A 27,982-nucleotide genomic window follows, 5' to 3' on the forward strand; every position below is an offset into this window, starting at 1 on the left:
TGGCGACCAGAACTGACCGCAGTTACTGTGGTCTATCCAAGTTTCGATACAGGTTTAGCAAAACGTCCCTACTTTTGAACTCTAAACCTCTAGAAATAAACACTAATCCTTGTTTTGCTTTTTGATGGATTTGCTAACCTGTGTCGCAACTTTTAGTGATTTGTGTAGTTGTCCTCTGCTCTTTGCTCTTCTAATCCATCTAGACTCGCACCATCCAAGTAATAATTGACTTCCCTATTATTCCTACCAAAATGTAATACCTCACTGTTTAAGTTCATTTGCAAATTATATGCCCATTCTGCAAGTTTATTAATGTCATCCTGTAATTTGTTGTAGTCCTCCTTAGTGTTCGCTATCCCCCCCCCCAATTTGGTGCCATCCACAAATTTAAAAATTGTGTTTTTTATTTCAAATCTAAATCGAAAATATAAATTGTGAACAACAGTTGTCCCAGCACTGATCCTTGTGGAAACCACTACCCACTTCTGCCACTGGGAAAAGGTACCCTTTACTTCCACTCTCTGCTTTCTGTCTTGAAGCCAGCTACCTATCCATTCTGCTACTTGTTCCCTGACTCCACATTTTCTGATCGTGTTTGTCAGTCTATTATGGATGACCTTATCGAAGGCCTTTTCAAAATCTAGATATATTACATCTACTGCATTATCGTTGTCTACACTCTCTGTCTCTTCAAAAATTTCAATGATATTGGTCAAGCAAGACTTTCCCTTTTGAAATCCATGCTGACTATTCATTTCTATGTCTTCTGTTTCTGGATGCTATTCTATTTTCTCCTTTAGAAAGGATTCCATTTTTGTCTAATATCGATGTTAAGCTGACTGGTCTATAATTCCCTGGACATGTTCTATTCCCCTTCTTAAATATCGGTGTTACGTTAGCTATCTGCCAATCCTCAGGCACAACACCTTTTCCTAACGAATTATTAAATGTTTGTTGTAATACCTCTGCTATCTCTTCCCTATATTCTACTAAAATGTGTGGATGCAATCCAGATCAGGGTATTTATCCTTTTTGAGTTTGATTAGTTTATTTAATAATTCCTTTTTTTTTTTAATGCTCTTATCTCATTACTAATCTCATCATCAAATGAGATGTCCACCTGTTCTATCTCCCTGGTAAATACTGAAGCAAAATAATTATTTAATGTATCTGGCATCTCTCTATCGTTACCTCTGGTATTATCATATCTACCCCTTAATGGCCCTATTCCCAACCCAATCCTCTGTTTTTATGGAGGTGCCTGTAAAATATTTTACTCTTATATTTTAAAGATGGCTCTAGATGAAAAGTAAATGCCAATTGCAGAATGAAAGACAGCTGCCATGTGAGGGAGAGAAACAAATTGATATGGGCAGAGGTTATGATCTGAAATTGCTGAACTCGATGTTGAGTCCAGAAGGCTGTAAAGTGCCTAATCGAAAGATCAGGTAATGTTCCTTGAGCTTACATCAAGCTTCACGACAACAGTGTAAGAGGCCGAGGATGGAGATTTCAGAATGGGAGTGAAGTGGAGAATTATAGTGACAGGCAACCGGGAGCTCAGGTCACCCATGTGGACTGAATGGATGTGTTCCGCAAACGGTCACCCAATTTGCGTTTTGTATCCCCAATGTGGAGGAGACCACATCATGAGCAGCGAATACAATATACTAAATTGCAAGACCTACAAGTAAATTCTTGTTTCAGCTGGAAGTAGTGTTTGGGGCTCTGGACAGGGGGAAGAGAAGAGGTAAAAGGGCAGCTGTTGCATCTCCTGCCATTGCACAGGAAGGTGCCGGGCGAAGGGGGAGGGGTGTTGTGGTGAGGACGAGTGGACCAGGTTGTCGAGGAGGGAGTGGTGCCTTTCAGAATGCAGAAAGTGGAGGTCAGAGGAAGATGTGTTTGGTGGATAGGATCATGCTGGTGATGGCAAAAATGGCGGAGGATGATCCGTTGAATGTGGAGGCTGGTGGTGTGAAAGGTGAGGACAAGGGGAACAGTGGTGTGGTTCTGGGAGGGATGGGATTGAATGAAAGCAGGAGTGCGGGAACTGGAACAAACACGGCAGTGGGCCGTGTCAATCATGGTAGAGGGGAATGCTCGGCTGAGGAAAACGGATGACATATCAGAAGCACTAGTATGGAAGGTGGCACCATCAGAGCAGATGCGATGGGGACACCAGGAGAATGGAATAGTGGATGCATTCGTTGTCACATTCCAAAATTCTATAGATTATGTAATAGTTCCTGCACATTGGAGGGTGTGAAATGAAACCCCACTATTTAAAAAAGGAGGGAGAGAGAGAAAACCGGAAACTACAGACTGGTTAGCCTAACATCAGTAGTATAGAAAATGCTAGAGTCTGTTATAAAGGATGTGATAACAGGACACTTTATTTTTCCTGCCAAAGTGGATAAACTCGCACTTTCTCACATTATACTCCATCCGTCAAATGTTTGCCCACTCACTTAGCCTGTCTTTATCCCTTTGCAGATTCTTTGAGTCCTCTGCACAACTTCTCACCCAACTTTGCATACTCCGTAAACTTGGCTACATTACACTCGGTCCCGTCATTCAAATCATTAATGTAGATTGTAAATAGTTGAGGCCCCAGAGCTGAGTTTTGTGGCACCCCACTAGTTACCGTTTGCCAACCGGAAAATGACCCATTCATCCCGACTCTCTGCTTTCAGTTAGTTAGCCAATTATCTATCCATGATAATTTAATATCCGCTACTCTGTGAGCTCTTATCATATGCTGTAACCTTTTATGTAGCACCTAATCGAATTCCCTCTGGAAATCCAATTACACCACATCCACTGGCTCACCCTTATCCACCCTGCTCGTTACATCCTCAAAGAACAGCAGCAAAGCCATGATCTCATTGAATGGCAGAGCAGGCTCGAGGGGCCGAATGGCCTACTCCTGCTCCTATCTTCTATGTTTCTATTTGCTAAAAATGATTTCCCTTTCATATAACCATGCTGACTCTGCTTGACTTCGTTATGATTTTCCAATTGCTCTGCTACTGCTTCCTTAATGAAGGAATCCAGCATTTTCCAAACGACAGATGTTAGGCTAACTGGTTTATAGTTTCTTGCTTTCTGCCTCCCTCTTTTCTTAAATAGGGGTGTTATATTTGAGGTTTTCCAATCCGCTGGGACCTCTGCAGAGTACAGGGAATGTTGCTATATTGCAACCAATGCATCCACTATCCCTGCAGCCACTTATGTAAAGACACCGGGATGCAAGCCTTCTGGTTCAGGGGAAGTGTCGTCTTTTAGTCTATTATTTTAGCAAGTACCTTTCCCTTAGTGATAGTGATAGACTTTAGTTACCCCCTCCCTGTGGTCCCTTGATTTACCATTATTGTTGTTAGTGTCTTCTACCATGAAAACGGATAAAAATATTTGTTCAGAGTCCCGTTCCCCATTATTAATTCCCTATTCTCTTCCTCTAAGGAACCAACATTTACTTTAGCTAGTCTCTTCCTTTTTAAATACCTGTAGAAGCTCTTATTTTCTGATTTAATATTTCTTGCCAGCTTATTCTCATAATTCATCTTCTCTCAGTTTATTATTGTTAGAGTCATCCTTTGCTGGTTTAACAAAATCCGAATCCTCTGGCCTCCCTCCAATCTTGTTTGCGTTTGTTTTCAATTTGATACTATCCTTTACTTCCTTAGTTAGCCATGGATAGTGTTCCTTTCTCTTAAAGTATTTATTTCTCACTGGAGTATATTTTTGTTGAGAGTTATAAATTATTTCCTTAAATGTCTGCCACTGTATTTCAACTGTCTTAGCTTTTAATTTATATTTTCCAGATCACTTTAGCCAGTTATGCCCTCATGCCATTGAAGTTGCCTTTGTTTAAGATCAGGACAATGGTTTGAGATACAACATTCTCACCCTCCAACTGAATTTGGAATTCAACCATGTTATGATCACTCTTTCATAGAGGATCCTTTTGTATGAGATCATTAATTAATTCTGTCACATAACACAGTACCAGATCCAAGATAGCGTGCTTGGTTCCATTACCGATATCCTAGGGGGAGTGTTTGATAATGCTGTTGGGGAGGGTTTAAACTAAAATGGCAGGGGGTTGGGAACCTGTGCAGGGAGACAGAGGAAAGGGAAGCAAGGATGGAAACAAAAGACAGGAAGGAGCAAAGCGAAAGTGGAAGGCAGAGAAATCAAGGGTGTAAATCCAACGGGCCGACAGTAAATAAGAATTCTAAAAGGACTAAGAGTGTTAAAAAATCAAGCCTGAAGGCTTTGTGAACGTGAGGAGCATTCATAATAAGGTGGATGAATTAGCTGCACAAATAGGATTACAGAGACATGGCTCCAAGGTGACCAAGGCTGGGAATTCACCATCCAGGGCTCTTCAATATTCAGGAAGGACAGGCAAAAAGGAAAAGGAGGTGGGGAAGCATTGCTGGTTAAAGAGGAGATTAAAACAATAGTAAGGAAGGATATTAGCTCTGATGATGTGGAATCTGTATGGGCAGAGCTGAGGAATACCAAGGGACAGAAAACGTCAGTGGGAGTTGTATACAGACCCCCAAACAGTAATGCTGATGTTGGGGATGGCTTTAAACGGGAAATTAGAGAAGCGTGCAATAAGAGCACAGAGTTATCATGGGTGACATTAATCTACATGTAGATTGGGCAAACCAATAATTAGAAACAATATGATGGAGGAGGAATTCCTAGTGTGTATATGGGATGGTTTCCTGGACCAATATGTCGAGGAACCAACTAGAGACCAGGCAATCTTAGACTGGGTATTATGTAATGAGAAAGGATTAATTAGCAATCTTGTTGTGCGAGGCCCATTGGGGCAGAGCGATCATAATATGATAGAAATCTTCACTAAGATGGAGAGTGAAGTAGTTCACTCAGAGACTAGGGTCCTGAATTTAAATAAAGGAAACTACAATGGTTTGAGGCACGAGTTGGCTAGGATGGATTGGGGAACGTTACTTAAAGGGTTGAAGGTGGATAGTCAATGACAAACATTTAGAGAGCACATGGAGGAACTACAGAATTTGTTCATCCCTGTTTGGCACAAAAATAAAACAAAAAAGGTGACTCAACAGCGGCTAACAAGAAAAATTAGGGATGGCATAAAATCCAAGGAGAGGACATATAATTTAGCAATCATGAGGGTTTGGAGCAGTTTAGGATTCAGCAAAGGAAGACAAAGGGACTAATTAAGAGGGGGAATTAGACTGAGAGTAAGCTTGCAGGGAAAATAAAAACTGACTGTAAAAACTTCAATAGATATGTGAAGAGAAAATGTTTGGTGAAGTCAAGTGTAGGTCCTTTGCAGTCAGAATCAGGGGAATTTATAATGGGGACAAAGAAATGGCAACCAATAAAATACATACTTTGGTTCCGTCTTCACAAATGAGGACAAAAACAACTCCCAGAAATGTCGGGGAACATAGGGTCGAATGAGAGGGAGGAATTGAATGAAATCAGTATTTCTCGGGAAATGGTTTTAGGGAAATTGACGGGATTGAAGGCCGATAAATCCCCAGGGCCTGATAATCTACATCCTAGGATACTTAAGGAAGTGGCCCTAGAAATAGTAGATGCATTGCTGGTCATCTTCCAAAATTCAACAAACTCTGGAACAGTTCCCATAGATTGGAGGGTAGCTAATGTAACCCCACTATTTAAAAAGTGTGGTAGAGAGAAAACGGTGCATTATAGACCAGTAAGCCTGACATCGGTATTAGTGAAAATGCTAGAGCCCATTATAAAAATGTAATAGCAGAACACTTGTAAAACAGTGACAGGATCGAATAAATTCAACATGGATTTACAAAAGGTAAATCAAGCTTGAATAATCTACTGGAATTTTTTGTGGATGTAACTGGTAGAATAGATAAGGGAGAACCATTGTTTTTGCTGTATTTGGACTTTCAGAAGGCTTTCGATAAGGTTCCGCATAAGAGATTAGCATGTAATATTAAAGCACATAGGATTGGTGGTAAGTTACCGGCTTGAATAGAGAACCGGTTGGCAGACAGGAAACAAAGAGTTGGAATAAACGAGTCTTTATCTGAGTGGCAGGCAGTGACTGGTGGGGTGCCATAGGGATCGTTCCTAGGAACCCAGCTATTCACAATATATATTAATGATCTAGACGAGGGAACTAGATGTAATATCTCTAAGTTTGCAGACGACACAAAGCTGGGTGGGCGTGTGTGTTATGAGGAGGATAAAGAGAAACTCCAGAACGATTTGGACAGGTTGGGTGATTGGGCAGATGCATGGCAAATGCAGTATCATGTGGATAAATGCGAGGTTAGCAACTTTGTTGGCAAAAACAAGAAGGCAGATTTTTTTCTGAAAGGCAATACAATGGGAAATGGGGAAGTGCAAATAGACCTGGGTGTCCTTGTGCACCAGTCGCTGAAGGTAATTATGCAGGTGCAGCAGGCGGTTAAGAAGGCAAATGGTATGTTGGCCTTCATAGCAAGAGGATTTGAGCACAGGAGCAAGGATGTCTTGCTGCAATTGTACAGGGCCTTGTTGAGACCACACCTTGAGTATTGTGTACAGTTTTGGTCGCCTTATCTGAGGAAGGATGTTCTTGCCATGCAGAGAGCGCAGTGAAGATTCACCAGACTGATATTTGAGATGGCAGGAATGACGTATGAGAAGATTTTGGGTCGATTATGCATATATTCGCTAGTGTTTAGAAGAATGAGAGGGGATCTCATTGAACTTTATAAAATTCTAACAGGACTAGACAGACTAGATGCAGGAAGGATGTTCCCGATGGTGGGTGAGTCCAGAACCAGGGGTCACAGTCTAAGGATAAGCGGTAAGCCATTTAGGACAGAGATGAGGAGGAATTTCTTCACCCAGAGAGTGGTGAACCTGTGGAATTCTCTACCACACAGGGCAGTTGATGCCAATTCATTAAATATATTCAAGAAGGAGTTGGATATATTTCTTGAGCCAAAAGGATCAAGGGATATGGGGAGAAAGCAGGGACAGGCATCCTTGACCTCATTAAATGGCGGAGCGGGCTCGAGGGGCCGAATAGCCTACTCCTGCTCCCATCATCAATGTTTCTATGTTGCTATACTGTTTTTTGAAAACATCCCAGATACACTCGATGAACTCCTCCTCAAGGCTACCTTGGCGAATTTGAATTGTCCAATCAATAGACTAATGAATAAGGTCAGAGAATGTGGAGTCAGGAGACAAGTAGCAGAAAAGATTGCTTGCTGACTTCAAGGCAGAAAGCAGAGAGTGGGTGTAACGATTAGCTATTCACAGTGGCAGAAGGTGGGTAGTGGTGTTCCACAACGATCAGTGTTGAGATCACTGCTGTTCACAATTTACATTAACGATTTTGACTTTTCAATCAACAACACAATTTCTGAATTTGCAGATGATAACAAATTGGGGGAATAATCAATAATCTGGATGACTGCAATCCATTATAGGTGGACGTTAATATACTTGAGGAATACGCAAATAATTGGCAAATTTATTTCAACATCACATACACGGTAATACATTTGGGTAGGAAGAATAGGGAGGTCACTTCTCACTTGGAAAGCGCGAATCTAGGTGGGGTAGAGGAACAAAGTTATCTCGGAATACAAATACACAAAATCACTTCAATTTGCGTCACAGGTTAGCAAGGCAATTAATAAGCAAATTAAGCACTTATTTCAAGAGAGATGTAATTGAAAAGTAGGGAAGTTATGTTAAGCCTGTATCGAACCTTTGTCGGACTGCATTTAGAGTACTGCTTGCAGATCTGGTCGCCATATTATAAAAAGGATAAAGAGTTACGGGAGAAAGCACAGAGAAGATTTACAAGGATGATACCAGAAATGTGATGGTATACAAATCAGGAAAAGATGAACTGGCTGGGTCTCTTTCTTCTTGGAAAAAAGAAGGATGAGGGGTGATCTTATACAGGTCTTTAAAATTATGAAAGTTTTAATAGAGTGGATACAGAGAGAATGTTTCCACTTATGGGGAAGAGCATAACTAGAGGCCGTCAGTAGAAGATAGACACCAAGAAATCCAGCTAATTGAGAAGAATCTTCTTTACCCAAATTGTTGTGAGAATGTGGAACTCGCTTGCAAACGGAGTAGTTGAACCTAAAAATATAGATGCATTTAAGGGGAGGCAGGACAAGAAGATGAGGCAGTAGGAAATAGAGGGTTACACTGACAGATTTATATGAGGAAAGGCAGGAGGTGGTTCGAGTGCAGCATAAACGGCGGCATGGACTGGTTTGGCTGAATGGAATGCTTCTGTGTCGTATATCCGATGTTATCCGATGTAATGCTATATAGTCATGATCTTCCAAAAGCTACTCGATTGAGGAATTGACCGATTGGATTGGAAAATAGCCAGAGGCAGGGCATTATTTAAGAGGGAAGGAGAGATTAACTACGAAATTATGGGCCCATTAGTCTGCTGTCAGTTGTGGGGAATGTACAACAATCTATTATTAGTATAGAGTGACTGAGCATTCGGACAGATATCAGCTGATCAGTGAGATCCAGCATGGATTTGTAAAGGGTAATTCACCTCTATGGAAACTAGTTGATCTTCTTGAGGAGATTCCTAATGTGGTAGATAAAGGACTGTCTAAGGATGTTATTTATATGGAATCTCAGAAGGCATTCCACTAGCTTGTGCATGGAATTGGAGGCAACCTACTGACTTGGACAGGCAATTCACTATATGGTTGGAGATAGATAGTAGGGATAATGGCTCTGTAATCACAGTGGCAGGATGTGATTAGTGGTGTCCCCCGGGGACCTGAACTGAATCTCAGCTTTTCAGTAAATTTACCAATGACTTGAATGAAGTAATACGGAGTCGTATATTTAAGTGTACTGGTGAAACTAAGTTAGGTGGCGCAGTAAGTAATGCACACTTGAGCAGAAAGTTGTAAAGGGACATTGATGGATTGGGTGAGTGGAAAAAATAAAGAAAATGGAATTTAAAGTGAAAAAGTGTGAGCTCTTCCACTTTTGACGTTAAACAAGATTCCTGTATATCCTAATTGGTGAAAAACTGGGGAAAGTGGAGGATCGGAGAGATTTAGGAATCAAAGTACAAAAATTAGTAAAATCTAGTGGAAAGGTTGGAACATAATTACAAAGATTACTGGAATGTTAGCCTTTATCTCAAGATAGCTGGAATACGAAGTGGTTGAAGTTAGTTGCAGCTCTATAGAGCACTTGATTAAGGAGACATGGTTGCACAGTGCCCCAGACTGGGAGCTGACTCTCCAGGGGTATTTGATATTTAGGAAGGACAGACAAAAAGGAAAAGGAGGTGGGGTGGCACTGTTAGTAAAGGATGAAATCAGTGCAATAGTGAGCAAGGATATTTGCTCAGAAAATCAAGATGTAGAATCAGTTTGGGTGGAGCTAAGAAGCACCAAGGGGCAGAGAACATTGGTGGGAGTTGTCTTTTGCCCTCCAAACTGTAGTGGAAATGTAGGGGATGGCATGAAACCAAAAAATAGAGATGCATGCAACAAGGTTATTACATTAATCATGGGTGTTTTTAATCTACATATAGACTGGCCAAACTAAATTATCATTAATACTGTGGAGGATGAATTCCTGGAGTGTGCGCTAGATGATATTTTGGGCCAGTACGTTAAGGAGCCAACCAGGGAACAGGCTATCCTAGATTGGGTGTTGTGCAATGAGAAGGGGTTTATTAATAATCTTGTTGTGCGGGATCCTTTAGGGAAGAGTTAACATAACATGATAGAATTCTTCATTAAAATGGAAAGTGAACAGGTCCAATCCGAAACTAGGGTCCTAAATCTAAAAAAAGGAAAGTACGAAAGTATGAGGAAGGAGTTGGCTATAATAACTTTGGGAGCTTCATTAAAAGGCATGACTGTGGATTGCAATGGCTAAATTTTAAGGAACGAATGCATGAATTGCAAAAGTTATGAATTCCTTTCTGGCGCAAAAACAGAAAAGGCAAAGCAGCCCAGCAATGGCTAACAAAATAAATTTAGGATAGCATTAGATCCAAAGAGAGGTCATATAGAGTTGCCAGCAGAAGTAGCAAGTCTGAGGATTGGGAGCAGTTTAGAGTTCAGCAAAAAAGGACCAAAAGTTTGATAAAGAGGGGAAAAATAGAGTATGAGAGTAAACTTGCAAGGAACATAAAAGCGGATTGTAAAAGCTTCTACAAGTATGTAAAAAGAAACAGATTAGGGTTCGAAAAATGTATGTCCCTTAAAGTCAGAAACGGGAGAATTTATGATGGGGAACAAGGAAATGGCTGAGCACTTAAACAATACTTTGGTTCTGTCTTCACGGAAGAGGACAGAAATAACATCCCAGAAATGCTAGGGAACCAAGGGTCTATGGAGAATGAGGAATTAAAGGAAATTAGTATTATTAAATAAATAGTGCTGGGGAAATTAAAGGGACTGAAAGCTGATAAATCCCTAGGGTCCGATAATTTGCATCCCAGAGTACTAAAGGAGGTAGCCATGGAAATAATGGATGCATTGGTTGTCATCTTCCAAAATTCAAAGATTATAGAACACTTCCTGCAAATTGGAGGTTTGGCAAATGTAACCACACTATTTAAAAAATGAGGGAGAGAGAAATCCAGGAACTACAGACTGGTTAACCTAACATCAGTAGTAGGGAAAATGCTGGAGTCTATTATAAAGGATGTGATAACAGGAGAATTAGAAAATGTGAATGGGGTTAGAAAAAGTCAACATGGATTTATGAAAGGGAAATCGTGTTTGACAAACCTACTGGAGTTTTCTGAGGATATACCTGGTAGAATAGATAAAGGAAAACCAGTGGATGTGGTGTATTTGACTTTTCTAGATGCCTTTGATAAAGTCTCACATAACAGTTTCATGTGTAAAAGTAAGCACATGGGATTGGGGGTAATATACTGGCATTGATTGAAAATTAGTTAACAGACAGGAAACAGAGAGTAGGAATAAATGGGTCTTTTGCAGGGTGGCCGGCGGTGACTGGTGGGGTACCGCAGGGATCAGTGCTTGGGCCCCAACAATTCACAAAAAATATCAATGATTTGGATGAGGGAACCAAATTTAATATTCCCACGTTTGCTGACGACACAAAACTAGGTTGGATTGTGAGTTCTCAGGAGAATGCAAAGAGGCTTAAAGGCGATTTAGAAAAGCTGAGTGAGTGGGCAAATACATGGCAGATGCCGTATAACGTGGATAAATGTGAAGTTATCCACTTCAGTATGAAAAGCAGAAAGGCAGAGTATTACTTAACTGGTAATGGATTGGGAAATGTTGATGTACAAAGGGACCTGAGTATCCTTGTACACCAGTCACTGAAAGAATACATTCAGGTGCAGTTAGCTGTTAGGAAGGCAAATGGCATGTTGGCCTTCATTGCAAGCGGTTTGAGTGCAGGAGCAAGGATGCCTTCCTACAGTTATACAGGGCCTTGGTGCGACAACAGCTGGAGTACTGAGTGCAGATTTGGTATCCTTTCCTAATGAAGGATATATTTGCACTAGAGGGAGTGCAGCGACAGTTAAACAGACTGATTCCTGGGAGGGTAGAACTGTCGTATGAGGAGAGATTGGGTTGACTAGGCATGCATTCACTAGAGTTTAGAAGAATGAGTGGGAATCTCACTGAAAAGTATAAAATTCTGACAGGGTTAGACAGACTGGATGTAGGGAGGATGTTTCCATTGGCTGGGAGGGCTAGAACGAAGGGTCACAGTCTGAGGATACGGGGTAGGACATTTAGAACTGAGATAAGGAGAAATATTTTCACACAGAGGGTAGTAAAACTCTGGAATTCTCTACCACAGCAGGCTGTGGAGGCCAAGTCACTGAATATATATAAGAAGGAAATAGATAGATTTCTAGAAACAAAAGGCATCAAGGGGCATGGGGAGTGAGCGGGAATATGTTATTGAAATAGAGGATCTTCCATGATCTCATTGAATGGTGGAGCAGGCTCGAAAGACCGAATGGCCGAATCCTGCTTCTATTTTTCTATGTTGCTATGATAGACCCCGTCTGGTGGAACTGCATTTAGTTCTGGGCACCGGACCACAGGAATGATATGATGGCCTAAAAATTGCAGTCAGTGTCGATGGAGCTACAGAGAACAGAGACTTGCTCTTCAGCGCTGCTTAGTTGTGCGCAGCATATGACATCACTGAGGCCAGGAGTGCAGCCTACAGCCAATGCAGAAGGGAAGACACGCCCACAAAAGCAGGGAAAACTAAGCCACGCCCACATTAACCTCTTTCAGCCTCTTCCATTGTAATTACATTTTAAAAAACGTTCCAAACTTCTAAAAACATAACTGGTGCTTGGACTTTTTTATATATCAGTCGTTTGTTTTAGTTTTTTTTTATCGAAACAACAATATATTAGTCCCCATGTATATAACCTCCTGTTGTGACACTCAGTAAAAGTCTAACAATGTTTTATATCTCCTATAGGTAAGGCTGCTGAACTTCAGATAGAGATTCCTAGCCATATTTTCAATGTTAATTTAGCGCATGCGCAGGCACATGTGGAAATCCCGACCTTGCGGTAAATTTCAAAGGCGTTATGACGGAGGGCTCTCACAGTACGCCGTCACCCCCACTGCAAAATATGCCCCATTGGCTTTGGAGGGGTTGCAGCGCTGATTCACTAGAATGATACCGTTTCAAAAGGTGTTCAACTATGATGAGCGGTTCTATAGTCTTGGCTTGCATTTCATCAAGTACAGAAGGTTAAGGGGTGATCTAATTGAGTTGTTTAAGATGATTACAGGAATTAATCAGGTAGAAAGAAAGGACCTATTTCGTCTGGTCTGTCTGTCTTTACACTGTTCCCTTTGGGGAACTCTGTGAAGTGGCGGAAAGATTTCTGGCTGCGTTAATGCTCCTCCATGACCATCTTCATACCAGTTGTTAGGGTGGTTAGCCCTATGGTGGGAGGGTTTTACGGGCTCCCACAACCCATACGAGGGGTGGGGCCACCCACACACGCTAGTATCCCGCTGGATGTCAACCCAGAATTTAGAGCCGGAGCTCCGACTCAACTTGCCGGGATTGTTTGGAGTGGGGTTCGAAACCTTATACCTTCTGGCCCAGTGGTGGGGATGCTTACACGCTACGCCAAAGGCCCATTCCATTTTGTCTCGTGGGAGAGTACAGAACAAGTTCGCTTAACATTAAAATTTGTGTTAGGCCCGCAAAGGTGATGTCAGGAAGCACTTCTTCACACAAATGTTAGTGAAAACCTTGAGCTCTCACCCAGAATTCTGTTGAGGACAGGTCAATTGAAAATTTCAAAACTGATATTGATAGATTTTTATTAATGAAGTGTAATAACAGTTACAAAACCAATGCGAGTAGATGGAGTTAGGATACTGATCAGCAATGATCGAATTGAATGGCAGAAACAGGGGCTGAATGGCCTAGTTAGATTCCTGTGTTCCTATATCCAATTCTGGTCTGGTTTGCTGAAGTGCTTACCTCATTCAGGGTGGAATATATATCTTGCTTAGGTCCAAGTTGGTTGACCAAACACTCCCCGACACTGAACTAAATTGCCCAGAGTTTTGCCCACTCATTAATCTACCAATATCCCATTACCACATTCTGCTGCTATCTCCAGAATTTACAGTGCCTCCTAGCTTAGTGCCGTCAGTGAACTTGGACATCTGGATCTTTATTCATTCCTGTAACTCATAGATCAATGCAGTTAAACATGAGGCCCCATTACAGAATCCTGGGGACACCACTTGTCACTTCCAGCCAGTTAGATTACAGACCCGTTATCGCTGCTCTATGTTTACTAACTGCCTGTCAATTCACTACCAATGTCGCTAAGTTGTCTTCAATTCCATGCACTTTACAGGAAAAAATGCTCTACTTAATATTACGATGATTATTTTGATCTAACCTGTGTATACTTTTGTTAACAACCAAGTCTCTTTTGGCCAGCTTCCCTGGCATTCCACTCTCCTTAATTTGTACGATTGAATTATTGGTCAACAATCCACAGCGACCTTCTGTGCCTCCCCTGGCATTCTCTGAAATATCCGTCGAGAGCTCTGTCAATCTTTTCATACGAGCAGCAACGCCAACTCCCACTGCTTCTCTGTTGCTGATCTCCACACCCATCACTCTTGCTGGAGCCTAATCTCACAATCTTTTTACCGGCCCAGTCAAGTAATTCTCTGCTATCCCCTTGGATTCTTCAATGTATCAACCAGCGCTACTACCAATTTCCATCCGGATTGATTGCTCACTATCATCACGTATATATATGTACAAAGTGTGAAGTGGAAGGATATAAGTGGAACAACATATGTAAGTGAAATCAGGATTCCACTTACTATTTAGAAACGAATTGCCTTAATGGGGTAGAAGAGCAGAGGAATCTAGGGGTACAGGCACAGCTCGCTAAAATTTGAGACACAAGTTAATAAAGACATAACAAAACAAAGAATGCCTTGGGGTTCAATTGTTAAGGCAGACCACACTTGGAGTACTGTCAACACTCTGGTCTCCATATTATAAACTGGATACAGAGACACTGGAGAAGGAGCAATGTATATTTACTACAATGATAACAGAACTGAATTGCTGTAACTATCAGAAAAGATTGAAAAGGCTCGGGCTCCTTTCGCTAGGTATGTAAAGACTGAGGGATGATGTGATAGATGTCTTTAGGATTATGAAAGGATTTTATAGGGCAGTTGTAGGGAAAATGTTTCCACTTCCGCGGGAGGCCAGTTCTAAGGTCCATCAATATAAGTTTGTCATTGATGAATCTAATAGGGAATCCAGAAAAACCCTCTTTACCCAGAGAGTAGTTAGAATATGAAGCTCACTAGTTGAGGAGAAGGATATGTTGATGGGGTCAGAAGAAGAGGGCAGGAGGAGGTTCGTGTAGAGCATAACTGCACACATGGACCTATTTGTTCGAATGACCTGTTCCTGTGCTGCCGTGTTATGTAATATTCACAAACAAGGCACTTGCCATCTATGTGGGTGATTGTGGGATTGCTTTGATCTATTGGCATTGCCTGAGACTTGGCACACAATGGCAAAATTTTCAACCACGCTGAAGCCTCCCTGCGTGCTTACACATTCTACCACCTCTGGTAGCACTGTGGCCCTAATCACCAAATCTCAACGCAGACTCTGCTCTTGCTCCTCTAATACCTACACTTACAGTCACCTCTTCAACATAGAAACATAGAAGATAGGAGCAGGAGTAGGCCATTCGGCCCCTCGAGCCTGCTCCACCATTGAATGAGATCATGGCTGATCATCCAAATTCAGTACCCTGTTCCTGCCTTCTCTCCATATCACTTGATCCCTTTAGCCTTAAGAAATATATCCAACTCCTTCTTGAATATATTTAATGAATTGGCCTCTACTGCTGTCTTTGGTAGAGAATTCCACAGGCTCACCACTCTCTGGGTGAAGAAATTCCTCCTCATCTCTGTCCTAAATGGCTTACCCCTTATCCTTAGAGGTCCACGCTTCTGGTCTCTCCACAAGACATAGGTGCCGACCAAACTTCAGTCCCATCCAAGTCTCTTACTAAAATATGCTTTCACCATTTCATCCCAGGGCCTGTTCATTGAGCGACTCCTTGTCCTTAGTGGTTTCAATTCCCATGTGAGCTTCTCTCCCCACCCCGTGTGTTCGGAGCTTGGCTGTGTTCCTAAACTTCTCCCTCCTCTACTACCCAAACTCACTATCACCTCCCCTGGAACTTTTCATCTCAGTACAGTTCCTAAGGTCATCCGCTCAGCTGCCTCTGCTCGTTCTACTGCTTCCCTTGCCCTACAAAAGAAACCATCCCCTTAGCCTGCTCACCCTGCCCTAGACTTGAATTGCATTTTATTTATTTCAGATCTCCCCTCATGCCCTCCCTGAACTCGTCTTGTGAGCGGACACCACCTCCTGCTCCCTGGACACAAGAGAACAAAGGGATCTCCCTGCTATTCTGAAAGAGCCAGGGAATATTTACCATTCACCAGCGAGGAAAGTAAGGACCTCAGTTTAAAGTCTCATCCAAGGGTTGGTATCTCCACAGTGTATCACTCCCTCAGTACTGCACTGGACGTGTTGGTTCTGAGCTCCAGTGTTTGGAATGGGGCTGGAACCCACAATCATTTGACTCAGAGACGAGAGAGTGATACACATTGAGCAAAGCCAATCTCTTCTCTTTTACTTTACTGCACTGAACTTCGCATATCACAAAGACGGAGAATACTGAGATGTCTCTCCACTCGTATTGATGTGTTAACCCTCCATTTGGTTGCAACTTTGGATGCCCTGAAAAGTGCATTAGCGCCTTCTGTCTGCGAACAATGTCATCACAAAAGCAGATGACTAACATTAATCCCTTTCTATTTCGGTAGAAAGTGCTTTTCCGATCTTAAAATCTTGTTCCTTTCCCAATTATTTTAAGTCACTGAGCTCTGGTTATGGACCCAGTTGCCAGACAATACAGATTCTCCCTATTTGCTCTATTAAACCCCTCTTAATTTAGAATGCACCAATTAGGTTCTCCCGTAACCTTCTCTGCACAATCGCAGCTTCTCCAATCTTTCCACATAACTGAAGTCCCTCACCCCCGTATCATCCTGGTAAACCTCCACTTTACCCTGTCCAAGTCCTTGACATCCTTCTTAAAGTTTGGTGCCCAGAACACGACACAATACTTCAGCTGCGAGCAAGCCAGTGCTTTATAAATGCTTAGCATGAATATCTCGTTTTTATATTCAAAGCCCCTATTTAAAAAGCCAAGTATCACCTCCGCTTCTTTAACCACCTTATCAACTTACTCTGTCACCTTCAAAGACATGTGAATATTCAATCCCAGGTGCCCTGCTCTAAAAACCCTCTCAAAATATTACCACTTAGATTATACTGCCTCTCAGTGCCACTCCTCACAAATTGCATCCCTTCACACTTATCCGCTATAAATGGCATCATCCATGTGTTGCACATTTCACCAGTCCGTTTATGTCCTCCTGTAGACTGCTACTACCCTGCTCAGTATTTTGTATGTTAACAAGTTTTGTATCATCAATAAAATTTGAAATTTTACTTCGTGTAACAAAGTCCATCTCGAATAGAAACATACAAACATAGAAGATAGGAGCAGGAGTAGGCCATTCGGCCCTTCGAGCCTGCTCCGCCATTCAATGAGATCATGGCTGATCATCCAAATTCACAACCCAGTCCCTGCCTTCTCCCCATATCCCTTGATCCCTTTAGCCTTAAGAAATATATCCAACTCTTTCTTGAATATATTTAATGAACTTGCCTCCAACCGCCCTCTTGGCAGTGAATTCCACAGGTTCACCACTCTTTGGGTGAAGAAATTCCTCCTCATTTCAGTCGTAAATGTCCTACCACTTATCCTTAGACTATGACCCCTGGATCTGGACTCCCCGACCATCGGGAACATCCTTCCAGCATCTAGTCTGTCCAGGCCTGACAGAATTTTATAGGTTTCGATGAGATCCTCTCTCAATCTTCTAAACTCCAGTGAGTATAAGCCCAATCGACACAATCTCTCCTCATACGTCATTCCTGCCATCCCAGGTATCAGCCTGGTGAATCTTCGCTGCACTCCTTCCATGGCAAGCACGTCCTTCCTCAGATAAGGCGACCAAAACTGCACACAATACTCAAGGTGTGGTCTCACCAAGGCCCTGTAAAACTGTAGCAAGACATCCTTGTTCCTGTACTCGAACCCTCTTGCTACGAAGGCCAACATACCATTTGCCTTCTTAACCGCCTGCTGCACCTGCATGCTAACCTTCAGCAACTGGTGCACAAGAACACCCAGGTCTCTTTGCACTTCCCCTTCTCCCAATCTATTGCCATTCAAATAATAATCTGCCTTCCTGTTTTTGCCACCAAAGTGGATAACCCCACATTTATCCACCTTATAGTGCATTTGCTATGTTTCTGCCCAATCACCTAACCTGTCCAAATCGTACTGGAGTTTCATGACATCCTCCTCACAGCATACCCTCCCACCCAGCTTTGTGTCGCCTGCAAATTTGGAGATATTACATCCAATTCCCTCGTCCAGATTATTAATATATATTGTGAACAGTTGGGGTCCTAGGACCGATCCTTGCAGTACCCCACTAGTCACTGCCTGCCACTCGGAAAACGACCCGTTTATTCCAATGCTTTGCTTTCTGTCCGCCAACCAGTTCTCTATTCAAGTCAATACCTTGCCCCCAATCCCATGTGCCTTTATTTTGCACGCTAATCTCTTATGCGGGACTTTATCGAAAGCCCTCTGAGAGTCCAAATACACCACATCCACTGGTTCTCCCTTATCTATTTTACCAGTTACATCCTCAAAAAATTCCAGTAGATTAGTCAAGCATGATTTGCCTTTTGTAAATCCATGTTGACTTTGTCCGATCCTGTCACTGCTTTCCAAGTGCTCTGCTATTACATCTTTCATAATGGACTCTAGCATTTTCCCCACTACCGATGTCAGTCTTACCGGTCTATAATTCCCCACTTTTTCTCTGCCACCTTTTTTGAATAGTGGGGTAACATTAGCTACCCTCCAATCCATGGGTACTGTTCCAGAGTCTAGTGAGTTCTGGAAGATGACCAGCAATGCATCTACTATTTCTAGGGCCACTTCCTTAAGTACCCTGGGATGTAGATTATCAGGCCCTGGGGATTTATCGGCCTTCAGTCCCATCAATTTTCCTAACACCATTTCCCTACAAATACTGATTTCTTTCAGTTCCACCCTAGCATCAGACCCTATGTTCCCCGGTATTTCTGGGAGGTTATTTGTGTCCTCCTTTGTGAAGACAGAACCAAAGTATGAATTTAGTTGGTCATCCATTTCTTTGTTCCCCATTATAAGTTCCCCCGATTCTGACTGCAAGGGACCTACGCTTGACTTCACCAATCATTTTCTCTTCACATATCTATAAAAGCTTTTAAAGTCCGTTTTTATGTTCTCTGCAAGCTTACTCTCATATTCTATTTTCCCTTTCTTAATTAATCCCTTTGTCCTCCTTTGTTGAATCCTGAGCTGCTCCCAATCCTCATGATTATTGCTTTTTCTGGCCAATTTGTATGTCCTCTCCTTGGATCTTATGCTATCCCTAATTTCCCTCGTTAGCCACGGTTGAGTCACATTTTTTGTTTTATTTTTATGCCAAACTGGGATGAACAACTTCTGTAGTTCATCCATTCGGTCTTTGAATGTTTGCCATTGCCTATCCACCGTCAACCCTTTGAGTGCCATTCCCCAATCAATCCTACCCAACTCACTCCTCAGACCATCGTAGTTTCCTTTATTTAAATTGAGGACCCTAGTTTCTGAGTCAACTACTTCTTTCTCCATCTTAATGAAGAGTTCGATCATATTATGATCGCTCCGACCCAAGGGGCCTCGTACAACAAGATTGCTAATTAATCCTTTCTCGTTACATAATACCCAGTCTAAGATGGCCTGATCTCTGGTTGGTTCCTCGACATTTTGGTCCAGGAAACCATCCCATAAACACTCCAGGAATTCCTCCTCCACAGTATTGTTACTAGTTTATTTATATGTAACCATGAAAGCAATGGTCCTAATACCGCCCCAGGCGGACTCTATTGCATTCTGCTCTCCAGTTTGAAGTACATCCGTTCACCATTGCAATTTGTATTGTGGGCCGCATCACATACACTCGACAATGAGAAGTGATACTGAATCGTGAAATAATTAGGTCAGCAATGAAATTATTGCATCAACGGTTTTACTTCTTCACAGTAATTAAGATATAATATTATAATACCTATTTGTTAGAATTAGTTCAGAAACTTTTAACTCCCAGACAAGCAGACGCTGTATGGAATGTTGCTTAGGGAAAATTAGCTGGAGTACCGGTCATCTCAGAAATGTGCATTCTCACAGAGCACATTACTTTCAGACAATGGCCCAGTAATTCGGTTCGAAATGCGTGAGTACGGTCTGGGTACTCACGCATCTGGCCGGATGAAATGCCGGCGTTCAGGAAACACCGTGCATGCGGGGAACGCCAGCATTTCCAGTCCTCTGAACGAAGGGGTTCAGAGGCACAGCGCGTGGGACTGCACAGGCAGTGCATGCGCAGTGAACTTCGTCGATTTCATTCATGGATTCAGTGAGGGTAAGTCCTTACAAGTTACACTTGAAAAAAGCATGTGTAAAGTTGCTCCAAGGCTGCGGAGGAAGATATATTTTATCGTGGAGCTTCTGAGAGGCAATATTTTTGTTTGGGAAAGGGAGGAAAGTTATTTTGAGAAATGTTGAGGTTAGTTTTAAAGTTTAAATTTTTTTTTTAAACGGGTTTTCAGTACGGTAGGTAGAAGGAGCAATTGTGGCTGTTTGAATTGAATGTGAAAATGAGTGTTCTAAAATGAGTAATGTAACATTTCCAACACTTTTAAGAAAGAAACTTTTCATCAGTAATAAGTAATTATGTATGTATGTCCGCATATATTCCTTTACGTATATGTATGTATGTTTTATATTCCTTTACTTATGTGTATGAATGTATGTTTTTAATTATGATTTTCCAATAAGTTACTTTCTCTGAAAGTCATAATTAAATACATACATTCATACACATAAGTAAAGGAATATATACATACACGCAAAGGAATATATACAGACATACATACATAATTACTTAAAAGAATATATTACTGATGAAAAGTTTCTTTCTTAAAAATGTTGGAGTCATTTTCACATTTAATAAACACTGCAAATTCAATTCACATAGCCACAATTGATCCTTCTACCTACAGTACTGAAAACCCGTTTTAAAAAACAAAAATAAACTTTAAATCTTACCTCAGCATTTCTTAAAATTACTTTCCTCCCTTTCCCAAACAACCGCAGCCTCTGGAGCAACTGTACTCATGCTTTTTTCATGTGTAAGTTGTAAGGACTTGACCTCACTGAAAGCATGAATGAAAGCGGCGAATTTTACTGCGCACGCGCTGCCTGTACAGTCGCACGCGTTCTGCCTCTGAACCCCTTCGTTCAGAGGACAGGAAATGCCGGTTTTCCCCACATGCGCTGTGCATGCTGAAAACCGGCATTTCCTCCGGACAGACGCGTAAGTACCCCGACCGTACTCGCGCATTTGGAAGGGAATTACTGGGCCAACATTTTACATGTCAATAAAATGAAAAATTTAACAATTGCATGATTTGCCCCCTCGCATCTGCGACTGAGGGTCCAAGGAGGTGCATTGTGCAACAGGTCATCGTCGTACGTATCCTCACACTGTTCCCTTTCGGGAACTGTATGAAGTGGTGGAAGGATTTCTGGCCATGTTAACACTCCTTCCGTGACCATAACCATCTTCATACCAGCCATTAGGGTGGTTAGTCCTATGGCGTGAGGGTTTTACGGGCTCCCACAACCCATCTGAGGGGGGGGGGGGGGGCCACCCACACCCGCGGACGCAAGTATCCCGCTGGATGTCCACCCAGAATTTATAGTTGGACCTCCGACTCCACTTGCCGGGACTGTCTGGAGCGGGGTTCGAAACCCTACTCCTTCTGGCCCAGCGGTGGGGATGCTTACCGCTATGCAAAAGGCCCACTCCGCGCAAAAGGTGACACCCATACGTTTCCTGCACCTTTTCCCTCCCCGTGACTGGAGCCCTATGCTGCCACTTGAAAGACAAAGCTATCATCTGTCCTTTTTGCGGCGCCTTTGACTTCTCATTACCAATGATGAGCAGGCGCTGCGCCTCCACCTCGTTGAGGAGATTGCTGAGGTCATCATCAGTTCAATTGTGAGTTCTTTTAATGCCGTGAATTGTGCTCATTCCAGCCATTTCACGTTGCCAATTGGATTGGGCCTTTGGCGTAGCGGTAGGATCCCCGCCGCTGGGCCAGATCAGGGTAGGGTTTCGAACCCCGCTCCAAACAGTCCCAGCAAGTGGAGTCGGAGCTCCGGCTCTAAATTCTGGGTTGACATCCAGTGGGATATTTGCGTCCGTGGGTGTGGGTGGCCCCCCTCCTTGTATAGCTTGTGGGAGCCTGTAAAACCCTCCCGCCATAGGACTAACCACTCTAATGGCTGGCTCAAAGATGGTTACAGTCACGGAATGAGCGTTAATCACGGCCATAAATCCTTCCACCACTTCATACAGTTCCCCAAAGGGAACAGTGTGAAGGCACGTATGACGACGACATTGCTAAATAAATAAATGGAATAAAAAAAATTATTTTAGGGCTTTAAAAAGTCTTTAAATTGCTTTAATCCTGTTTAAAACTACTTCAGATTCTTCAAAATAATGTAAACGTTTTTAAAAGTTTATAAAAGTTACCAAAAGCTTCATAAAAATACCAAAAACCTATTTAAAATGCTGCTTTGCATGTAAAAATGCTTAGCAGCTTGTGAGAAACATTGGGGGCGTGTCCTATTAAACTGAGACCTCAAGGGGCGTGTATCAATTGCACAGCGCGCTCTAGGCTTCGCGCTGGCTGCACTCCTGGGCGGCGTGACGTCAAACGCTGCCCGGGATTCTTCTGTTTCAAAATGGAATTCCAGGCGTCCCTGGAGGTGAAATGTCAGCGCGTCGGGTAAGTGCATATCAGGGGCTTGCACGCGCGGCAAGCCACCGACCCGAATTACTGCCCCACTAGGAGTTTGCCCAACACTTTCAGCAGACAATAGGAGATGAGGAGAATTATTATTAGTGAGTTGCTATGTTGTGGACTGCACGTCCTGAAAGGGTGCTGGAAGCAGAGTCAATATTAACATTCAAAAGTAAATTGGATAAGTACTTCAAAGTGGCAGATTTGCAGATTTTTGGGGAAAGAGCAAAGGTTAGAGGGATTAATACGATTGCTAATTCAAAGAGCTGGCACAGGAAAGATAGATCGAATGGCTTCCATCTGCGCTGTATAATGCTATGAGCAGATATTCACAGCTTTAAAGTTTCAATAGTTTTTATTCAGAAGCGCTCAGTGGGGTGCGGATTATATAGAATTACATGGAATTTATAGCACAGAAAGAGAACATTTGGCTCTGCTGCTCCACACCGGTGTTCCTAATACACATTTCAATTCCCTCCTACCGTCCTGCCCCGACCAGCCTCTATTCCTTCCTCCCTCGTATACACCTTTAGCCTCGGTTAAGAGCCAGCAATGCCACCTGATTCAATCACTCCACGGGGCAGCGAGTTCCACATTCTCAGCACTCCCTGTGTGAAGAGATTCCTCGCTAATTCTCAGCTCAACCAACAACATGCTTGCAGTAGCTCCCAAACCAACATGGGTGACGTTTCTCGTGCTAGGTAGATGGGTAGCTAAGCGAGCCAATCATCGACACCGAGAGCTGAGGGACGGGGTCAAAGGTCCATCTTCTGTCTCTTTCTTCCTCTCTCTCATTCCCCCTTTCCATTTCTTTTTGATTCCTCTCGCCTGTCCCATTTCTGTGCACTCTCTCATTCCCCATTGCCTCTAGTTTCCATATGTTAACTTTCAACCCTCTGTTTCAATACAATTTCATTCCCTTCCATGATAGCAAAATACTGCAGATGCTGAAAATCCGAAATAACAACTGAAAATGCTGGAATAACTCAGCAGGCCAGGCAACATCCGTGGAGAGAAATAGAGTCAACGTTTCGGGTCAAAACCCTTTTTCAAAACTGGACAGGAAATGAAATAGTTCGAAGGCAGGGCTGTGATAGAACAAAAGAGGTAAAGAGACATCAAGAGGTATTCAAAACCAGACGAGATGATAATAGGACAAGTGAGGCAAAAGACGGCAAGATTAGGTGTGAAGTGTACTGGCAGGATGAGAGACAGCTGCCATGTGGGAGAGAGAAAAAAAAGGAAAGGAAGGGGAAGGGAAGACCCAAAACAAAGGGGTGGAAAAAAATATAATAAAAATGTAATAGGGCTGAGGTTATGATCTGAAATTGTTGAACTCAATATTGAGTCCGGAAGGCTGCAAAGTGCCTAATCGGAAGATAAGGTGCTCTTCCTCGAGTTTACGTTGAGCTTCCGTGGAACAATACAAGAGGCCAAGGACGGTGAGGTCCGAGTGGGAATGGAGCGGTGAATTAAAATGACAGGCGACCGGAAGCTTGGGGTCACCCTTAAGGCAAGTGGCCTCATACCGTCCTGTGCAATTCTCTGATTTTATATTATTTCTTACGTATTTTTTCTGTTTTGGAATTCACTCCGGATCCATTGCCTATTGCTGGCTTCCGTTAAGCTGCAGAGTATCTATTTTGTGTAGAAACTGTTGTTTATCTTGGTTCCGCTGTGTCCCTTTATCTCACTTAGATAAATCCTTTGCGCTGGAGGCTGGTGTTGGCTCTGCTGTGGGTCTAATTCTCATCCTTGCTCTGTTGGGTGTGTGCTTCTGGAAGAAAGGTAGGTTAAACAATGTGGATTATCCGTTCATTACAGGCACACAGACTAAGCTTACTGCCACCACTGTACTTACCCGGCACTGACAAGCTCCTCCAACCATCTTCTACTCCACCCATAAGCTCGGACTGTATATATTTGGAAATCATAGACTGACAGGTGAAGTAGCGAGGGTCGAAGCTGAAAGCGACCTGGGTAGAAATGTGTCTTTGGTGGAAGCACATAATGGGAGGACTTTAATTGGCCGCCTGTTAAATGCACCATCCGATAGTTAGTACCAATGACTTCAATAGAATATAGATGTTAACGTAGAATGGGCGGCTCAAAGCTACCACTACTTTTGTGCTATTGCATTACTGCTGTACAAATCTGTCTTGCTTGATAGTGCAAGGTGGATGATATCACATTGGCCATCTATGATATTTCCCATGTGTGGAACTGAATGTCCTGTGGGGTGTACAACAGGCAGAGCGAGCGATAGCGCCCACTTTGCTTTACCAGTCAAGTGGAATTCCAACCCACAGTGTCACATTGAAAAAATGAATTGAAAAACTCGGAATTATCAGACTGGAAGGAGACGGCTGAGAGGTGATGTTGTGGAGGTGGTTAGGGTGGCACATGAATATGGAAGTGGAAAATCTGGAACACGGCATGGAATAAAACTATAGTTCAGCGGAGCGGAAAATGGGCGGTGTGTACAAAGGAGGTCCTGCCGGATTTGCCCGTTTCCCACCGGCGGGTTAGGTTAAAATTACACCCTTCATGTTTCTTCATAAAACATTTGGTGGTTGTGTCGGGACAGTAATGGTGCTGGGGCACAGGTTTTTGTGTCTAAAAGACATTTTCTGCTCTTTGACTTTTCTCATATTCCTATTTTGCAATCCAGTATTTGGCTCAGATTTCTAACACTTACATTATCTTTTCAGGGAAGTGGAGAAGCAGCAGAGAAATGAGGTGAGAGCATTAACTGTTGAATTGTCAATTTCAACCACACCTGGCCAAGATAAAACTCAGATGCAAACGTTCAGGAAAAATTGTACCCCGAATACATCACTTCCTTTACATATCAGAAAGAAGCTCCCCCACTCACACTCACGCACTCACTCCAACACACAATACATACACACACTCACAAATACATATACATATACATATGCACACAGACTTGTATACATAATCACAAACATTCACGCACACGAACACATATATTTTCTCATACGTTCAGTCAAAGACACAGACACACACTCATTCTAAAGCATACACTCGCACTCAAACACACACACATAAAAACAAATACACACTCAACACACACACATATTAAAACTCAAACACTGACACTCAAACACACACACAATCACACACACTCAAACACACTCAAACACTAATCCAGGCAGGTTTCACTTACTTCAATAATTTTGCTTGCACCTGCTCTATATCCCTTTAAATGTGTTTTTATTCAATCTCTCATTAAGCTATAGCCTTTCTCATCTGGGGATCACATATTAGCGACAGGTCAATGAGAGAAGAAATCCCTCTGTGTGCAAACTGAAACGATATTGCGAATCCGTTTGTGACGATTTGATGAAATTCTTATTTTTAGCCCATATGGAAACTATGCTGGACAAAAAGGTCCAACGGGAGGAAATATTAACAAACTATTTAACGCTGCCGCTCCACATTGTGAGAGCAGGAGATCGGTCGTCATTAATCGCCCTAGGCTTCAAACAAATCGTTAGTTCCAGGGTAACAAGTAATAACCTGGCCTGGAACAGTTGGATAAGCACATGTTCCAGGATGTCTCTCTCACTTTTACATATAACACGCGATCCATGTCTGAAAGTCAATCAATTCCTGTATCAAGAATTTATTGACCTGTGCCATCGCAAATAAAATGATTATTTGATGATTTATGTTGTTTAAAGGAACAGAGCGCCTCCTGGTGACCAAAGCAGTGAGACCCTAACATGTAAGTTCAGTTCTGTAATCGTGCATCCAAAATTCTCCTTTGCATTTAGCTTTTTTTGCAGTTAACGAAAAGGAAGGAACACAATGGCCCAGTAATTCCTGTCCCAACGCGTGAGTACGGACGGGGTACACAGCGCATGCGGGGAAAACCGGCATTTCCTTTCCTCTGACCCAAGGTGTTAAGAGGCGGAACGCGTGGGACTGCACAGGCAGCGCGTGCGCAGTAAAATTCGGCGTTTTCATTCATGGTTTGAGTGAGGGTAAGTCCTCACAACTTACACATAAAAAAAGCAGGAGTAAAGCACCCGAGAAGCTGTGGAGGAAGAACTCTTTCATCAGTGGAGCTTCTGAAAGGCACTATTTTTGCTTGGGAAAGGGAGAAAAGTTATTTTAAGAAAGTCTGAGGTAAGTTTGCAACTTCAATTTTTTTTTAAAACGGGTTTTGAGTAATGTAGGTATAAGGAGCAATTGTGGCTGTGTGCAAGGCCTAATTGAATTTGCTGTGTTTATTAAATGTGAAAATGACTGTTTTAAAATGAATAATGTAACATTTCCAACATTTTTAAGAAAGAAACTTTTCATCAGAAATATATTCTTTTAAGTAATTATGTATGTATGTCTGTATATATTCCTTTACGTATATGTATGTATGTACATATTCCTTTACTTATGTTATTGCTACATTTCTAGTAATCGTTTGTAGAATTTTGCTGTATTTAGCAACACAACTGTGAATGACATACAGTGTCAATCAATCTGAAACATTTAGTAAATCTGACCAAGAATCAAAATAAACTCTGAATTTATATTTTCATCATTCAATTAAAGTGATGTTTCAGACAGGGAGCGATAAGCGCGTGTAGTCACAGATGCAGAGAGGATAGTCAGAAAGAGATTGTTGCACCCGGCACATAGATGTAAACCAAACCCCTTTGTAATTCCGACCCACTGTGCTTATCTTTTTTAATAGGAAGTCTGATCATGCGTTGTTCAAAATATTTATACATTTACAGTATAGTATATCATTGGCAATTGCTGAAGCAGGTAGAGTCGGTGATAGCATCACGGGTTTTTGCAAACATGCTGAGAAGCTGCAACGCGCCACCACTGGTGAATAGCTGTAATTACAGCATAGCAAATTACTGTCGGCAGATTTTGATTCTACAATGAATAGAGCAGAGGAATTTATAATGGACAATGTGAAGCAACCAATTGCAATCAGAAGTGCGTTTTTATAAAGAGCACAAATAAATTTTTTATTTTATTGCTCATCGAATTCGCAGTGCATTAGGCATGTGGAGTCTGGGCTAAGTAGATTCTTCAAGTGCAGTATTGCAGGGTCTTCTTCTTCTTAGGCAGTCACTCAGAACCGAGGATGACTTGCTTCCACATTGAAAATGAGTTCTCAGGTGAATGAAGAGTCCAATGCGGGACCTACATTCTCTGGTTGGGCGTGTGTGCTGTGAGGAGAATGCTCAGAACATTCAGCATGATTTGGACAGGTTGGGTGATTGGGCAGATGCATGGCAGATGCAATATAACCTGGATAAATGCGAGGTTATCAACTTTGGTGTCAAAAACA

General features: G+C 42.3%; 1 protein-coding gene across 2 annotated transcripts in view; it reads left to right on the forward strand.

The window, feature by feature from the left end:
- Positions 1–27,982, forward strand: part of LOC147084983 (uncharacterized) — a 118,782-nt gene that overhangs the window by 84,700 nt on the left and 6,100 nt on the right. For both annotated transcript variants that reach the window (XM_085979695.1, XM_085979696.1), the window contains exons 4-6: positions 24,349–24,438; positions 25,362–25,389; positions 26,358–26,401. In XM_085979695.1, coding sequence (XP_085835821.1) covers positions 24,349–24,438; positions 25,362–25,389; positions 26,358–26,401 — 162 coding nt within the window. The remainder of the gene's footprint in view (positions 1–24,348; positions 24,439–25,361; positions 25,390–26,357; positions 26,402–27,982) is intronic.

The sequence above is a fragment of the Somniosus microcephalus genome, unplaced genomic scaffold (genome assembly GCF_052327205.1).
Source record: "Somniosus microcephalus isolate GS21.2 unplaced genomic scaffold, FLI_Smic_1.0 unresolved_chr9, whole genome shotgun sequence".
Lineage (NCBI taxonomy): Eukaryota > Metazoa > Chordata > Chondrichthyes > Squaliformes > Somniosidae > Somniosus > Somniosus microcephalus.